The sequence below is a fragment of the Larus michahellis genome, chromosome 9 (assembly GCF_964199755.1).
Source record: "Larus michahellis chromosome 9, bLarMic1.1, whole genome shotgun sequence".
NCBI classification, from domain to species: Eukaryota; Metazoa; Chordata; class Aves; order Charadriiformes; family Laridae; genus Larus; species Larus michahellis.
The window spans coordinates 14,931,321-14,937,320 of NC_133904.1; the positions used below are offsets into that span (position 1 = coordinate 14,931,321).

The 6,000-nt window shown below is 34.9% G+C and overlaps 1 protein-coding gene across 6 annotated transcripts in view; it reads left to right on the plus strand.

Moving 5' to 3' along the window:
* The window catches only part of UNC13C (unc-13 homolog C), a 239,651-nt gene extending 235,274 nt beyond the window's left edge, over positions 1-4,377 (plus strand). For all 6 annotated transcript variants that reach the window (XM_074600306.1, XM_074600305.1, XM_074600303.1 and 3 more), the window contains 3 exons: positions 998-1,090; positions 1,820-1,979; positions 2,899-4,377. In XM_074600306.1, coding sequence (XP_074456407.1) covers positions 998-1,090; positions 1,820-1,979; positions 2,899-3,184 — 539 coding nt within the window. In that variant the 3' untranslated portion in view covers positions 3,185-4,377. The remainder of the gene's footprint in view (positions 1-997; positions 1,091-1,819; positions 1,980-2,898) is intronic.
* Positions 4,378-6,000: the final 1,623 nt, after the last annotated feature.

Sequence of the window (6,000 nt, forward strand, 5' to 3'; positions counted from 1 at the left end):
CTAATTGCAGGGGGAGGGGGGGACAAAACCAAAACCATTTTCCCCCAGTATGAGTACACAAGACACCCCTCTTCTCTGTACCCCTTCCTTAATTCCTGCATGAGCTGATGGAAAACTTCTAAAGGAATGTTTGCTTCTCCTCACATATAGATGGATGGGGAAACAGTGCGGTAAGGAATTTCTGTATAAATAGAAAGAATCTTTCCTCTGCTAACCGCAGAAATCGTAGCTGGTTATAAAGGGGTAGGAATTTGCTTTAGTATGTGGTTCACAGAGACTAGGCTGGGGAGCAAGTCCACAGTTCACAGAGTTCAACATTCACAGTCATCCAATTAAAGAACAAAAAAACATATCCAATTTTGTTTATATCATGCTGTTATAATCTGATATATTAAAGGGCCTTTCAATACATACTAAGAGTTCTTGTAAGGAATCATTATGTGCAAATTGACTTAGAACCTGTGCTGGTGCTCAAAAGTAAAAATTGTCAAAATTAAGCTCCTGGCTCCTCTGCCATCCCTACAACCTTCTCTCTTTTTCTGTAAGCCCCTGTGTCTGTGCTAGTGCAGAGCTGCAGTAGTTTGCTTAGACATAACCCCCAGCAAAGGATTCATCAATAACAACACAGAAATAAGTTTCCAAATGCACACTTGCAATAAGATTTTTGGGGTGCGCATGCAAACAAAGTGACAAAACCACCAGCTTTTGCATTTCAAGATGCAAACAAAGCTAATGACAACCAGAATGGAAGGTTCCAGGTGAAAGGGTTTTTTGTTTTATTGAGGTGCTTTACATAGACATGTAAAAGCACAAAAGCCAGGTACTTTTGTGTCAAAATCACTTATGAATCTGTAACTGATTCCCACTTAAATGTGAAATATATGTCAGAAATTTCTTAGTGTTTCTGATAGAAAATACCGCTCACATTCTTTCACTGTCTATTTCTCTTGATGCATTTGAGAAGCCAAGTGTGCTAACCTAATAATTATTATTTTAGGTCAAACCACTAATAATTCAGTGGGTGAGATATCTATACAGGTGGATGTCTCTACACATCCTGGAACTGGTGAGCATAAAGTCACTGTAAAAGGTAAGTTTCAAATAGCTAATTTTAAAAAGAAAGCAACAACTAAACCCAGAACCCCCAAGCACTACATCCTAAGTAAAACATTCCAGTAGGGAAATAACAAATGTTAAGTATTACAGTACTTGTAAAGCTATGAGCATGCTTCAGGTGATTAGGATCGTACTTTTTCCTTGCTCAACATCAGCAGCGGTTAAGATCATGCAGGTAAGTACTGTCTATGCTTCTCTGTGTAGACAGTTAAAATTTATTATACCATGTTCTGGAATTATTAATTTAAATATGCCAAATTACACTTGTGAATTGCTTGCATGTAATTTAATTTTCCAAAAGTGGTAGCAAAGATGGGTGGTGAATGACTGCACCAAGACTTAAAAAAATCCATTTTTAACAAAATGCCTTTGTTCTGCACAACCTGAATTCCAGAGGAAACCCAGTATCATTTACATTCATATAAGCTGATTTTTTTTAATTACAGCGAAGGTAGCAGACAAAAGAGCTGTTAATGTAAAGCATTTGTGAAATATATGTTTATATTTACTACTATTGTCACTGAAAGTAGCCAGACCTCTTGGCAGAGAACAGGCAAAGCTCGTCCTACGTTTGCTAAGTATTGGTATCCTGTAGGAAAGCTCTCAGGTTACTTTTCATTGGCTACACAAAGTCATACTGGATAATTAATTGGAGCTTCTGCAATGAAATTTTATTTAACTCCATTTCTTTTTTTTTTTATAGTTGTAGCAATTAATAATCTAAACTGGCAAACAACAGCTATGTTCCGGCCATTTGTGGAAGTTTGCATATTAGGTCCTAACCTAAGTGACAAGAAAAGAAAACATGGAACCAAGACAAAGAGCAACACCTGGTCACCAAAATACAATGAAACTTTCCAATTGTAAGTCTCTTTTGTCTATTATTTGCATATTTTATGCAAGAACAGAAAAAAAATGTCCTAAGGCAGCTATACACATCAGAGTCCACAGATATAGACACCATGTCAAAATTGTTTAATAATTTGTATCTTTTTTTTATATGAAGATATGAAGAATAACAACCACTAAGCTGCTTAAAATATACAATTTGTTTCTCTACACAGGAATAACTATTTATATACCTACGAATCTATTTGCCTAAGTAGTTATCTGGACCGAAGCGTTAATTATTACTGCTAGATATCTGCACCTTTATGATTGTTGAGATATCTGAATATGTAAAGGGTTGTGCACGTGTTAACGGTATTATTTATCTCTATTATTCAATCCTTAAAGCAATAAGAAACTTTCACCTAACCTGGAGTTTTAAACTTAGTGCTTCTCCCCACACCTCTCACCTGTTTCTCCTCCTCCCCTTTCATAACTTTGACCAATTCGTTTCCTCCCCCCCAGCCCTGAGAAGACAGAGTTCACTTTCTCAGAGTCTGACCACAAAGCTCCTTTTGAGGCTTGCTGCCAGTGATTTTCCTTATTTTTTACAGTTGATTTAAATATGTGGTTATCATAGTTGTGGAAGTAGTTGAACATTTTGTGTACTTTGGAGGGAAAGGTAATGTTTATTTCAGATATTGAGGGAACAACGAATTCTCTGTTTCTGTTCAGGTTAGTGGGAACAGAGACGACATTGTCAGTAGCATCTGAAAGGTTAATGTGTAGAAGGTTTAAAATTAAATTCTATTCTGTTGCAACAAAATGGAACTACAAAAATTAAACTACCACTATCGCTTTAATTTTTATAAGAAAGATTTCTAGAGTACATTCATTCCTTAGGGGAATTAAACTGAACTCCTTGTTCTAAATTCGTATTTTTAATCTGTGCAGCATTTTGAGTAACGAAGATAGGCCAGGAGCCTACGAACTTCACCTCTCAGTGAAAGATTACTGCTTTGCCAGGGAAGATCGCATCATAGGAATGACAGTTATTCAGCTGCAAAACATAGCAGAGAAAGGTAGCTGCGCATCTTGGTACCCCTTGTTGAGAAACATCTCTGTAGATGAAACGGGGTTGACAATCCTTAGAATACTTTCCCAGAGGACCAATGACGAAGTTGCTAAAGAATTTGTAAGACTTAAATCAGAAACAAGATCTGCTGAAGAAATGGCCTAAAATACCCCAGTAATGCAAGATTGTCGCCGCCAAGAACATAGATACAATGCTGTTGTCCAAATAGTGCATGCATGTGCAAATCTGTGGGAATGTTTAACTAACTATATTTTCAGTGTTTGCCAGTACTTATGTACTATATTTGCAAGGTATGTCAAGGAGCTGTATATCTTTTATACATATTTTGGTCTTTGGTAAAGTAATTGTTCCAATGAAGTGCCAAAACTAAGATTAAGAGTAAATGTTTCATCATATCTTTTTAAATGTTGATTTCACCTCATCACAATTCCTTTATTTTTTAACACTAACAAATAATTAGCTTTTTTTAATTGATTAATAGGTTGTCTCTGTTAAATTGCTGTGTTGCTTATTCTAAATTAAGTTACCTTCCTTACTATTATTTTTTAAAAGATATACCTAGTTTTCTTCAAACTATCATTTTATGCAAGCCTCATTTTAGGTATCTTACTGATAACTTTTTCTATCATTACTACAGATGCAGTTACTTATAGAAAGTGTTTGTAATTTTATAATTACCAATATAAAGTAATGATTTTTGCATAAAAACTGAAAAAGGATGGAAATATTTTATGCTAATCTTTTTCCAACCTTTCATAAATATCACTGTGAAGAAATGCTGTTAAAGCAAGTTCTCAAGAAGCTGTGCTTATCAGAGTTTGTTACTGATGTTTGATATCTCGAGATAACTTTGTTCTTCAAAACTGCCAAGGTAATATCATATTTGTATTAAAAGAGTAAGTCAGTATCTGTAGAAAAAGACTGCCATACAGTACAGTATATGTGCTTTTAAAAAATCATTTTTTTAAATGATATGGTACTGTACAAGGGTTAGTAGTTTGGAATACGTAATGCTGGTTTGTGGTTTGTTTCTAGAAATTGTTTATGAAAAGAAAAGATGCTGTTAGCATTTTCACTCAGAGTTATTAACGTTGCTTTACATACTTAGCTGTAACATCAGTTAAGTGCTTTATTTCTTTATTTTTTTTTAGGAAAGTTCAACAGTTTGTACTTATGCAACATTACTATGTATTGCACTAAAGCAAACTCTGTGTCTTGTAAATATATTTAGTGAGGAATTGTAAAATAAAGTATGAAGAAACAGCTTTCTAGTTTTGTCATTTGATATACTTTATGTACCTATAGGTTTTATGTGCACATGAAGCCCATGCAGTGAGCTTGCAATATAGCTTTATAATACATCAAGTGCAATTGCCAGTGTCTAGCATCGGGCTCTTATAGAAGCGTAAGATTTGATGTCAACGTCCTAAAAGGGGATAATAAATGAAGTAGGCACATACATATAATATAATGTTCTGTAATAATACACATAATGTTCTGTGACAATACACAGATTTGTCATTGTTTTTTGATACAAGTGTTTCTAATTACACAGGTCAGAGTTTTCAGCTGTTCTTAGGGGAAAAAGAAAAATAAGAGGAAGGGAGGACATACAGGTAGTATGTCGATGTCAGTCTTTTAAGAATGTAGTACATGACTCCACATAGGTAAACAAGATTCTTTCCAGGATATCATTTTGTGACATATTTAGATGACATTTTAAGGATGTCTTTCAACACCCTCAATCCTCTGGCTTGAATACCAAAAAGCAGATTTGCCATAAGTATATTTAGACATTTAGAGAAGGTCTGTACAGCCTTTAGAGAGTTAACAATACTTCACTAAGATCATAGCGGGGGGCAGAGGGGAGGGAACACCCAAGTTGTCTTATTCGCGTATATAATGCTGATGGTTATGCATTGCAGAATACATTACGGCAGAGGGAGATTTTTATGGGTACATTTTTTAACTTATCACTTCAAAAAGCCATTTCTCCATGTGAAAAGTTATGCTGATAATTTCACATTTCAAAAAGTAGTTCATTAACTCAGACATTAAGTGACTCCTTAAACAGTTCTGAGAACGTAAGTTTAATAATACCTACTAAATAGAGGTTGCATGTAATTGCAAATACTTGCAAAACTCTCCCTAGGCTTTAGAGACGCAAAATCACTCTTGAAACTAATCCAAGCCTTTAGTGTTTCAGTTGTATTTTGTGTGTTGTGCTATGCTTAAAAGTAAAATCCAGGTGTAGCTACAATAACTTCAACAAAATTAAAGAGGATCTTATCCGAGTCTGTATAATAGTGCCTCCTGAGAAATTTCCATTTGTATGTGCAAGTCATACTGCTTCCTAACTGTATTTCTGCAAGGTATAGCTCAAAGCCTCTGCAGTGCATGACACTTAAAACACTGAATCTATTAACACTTAACAAGATTTAATGTAAGGAAACATCAGCAGATTCAGTCTCAAATAAAAAAGGGGAATAATCAAGAGATGAGATGGTTCCTGCAATATAGAACATTGTTGTGGATAAAATGCAAAGGGATTGTTGTGGATAAAATGCAAATTCCACAATAAATCAATTGTGCTTCTGTGAATTAAAACAAAGGCTGGGGTAGACAGCTTCTGGTTTTTTTACCTGGAGCACTTTTATCATATTTTTCTGTATCTGTTTATTCTACTGTAAAATGGCACACATTTTGGTGCATGATGTGCATTAACTATTTATTCCCAAGGTGCACCTATAAAGGAATAATAACTGAACTCGTCAAGGAAGTCAGTTACTGTTCTTAGTCGTCTCTCAGTTGCACACACTAGAAGTAATCGGGCAATCTGGTAAAACAAACCCTTATAATCTTCAGCTTTAAAGAGTACACCTTAATGTTTCACTGCTTTTAACAGAGAAATATTTAGTTTCTGCATCAAAATTTGTCATATGGAAGATGAGAGGGAAATA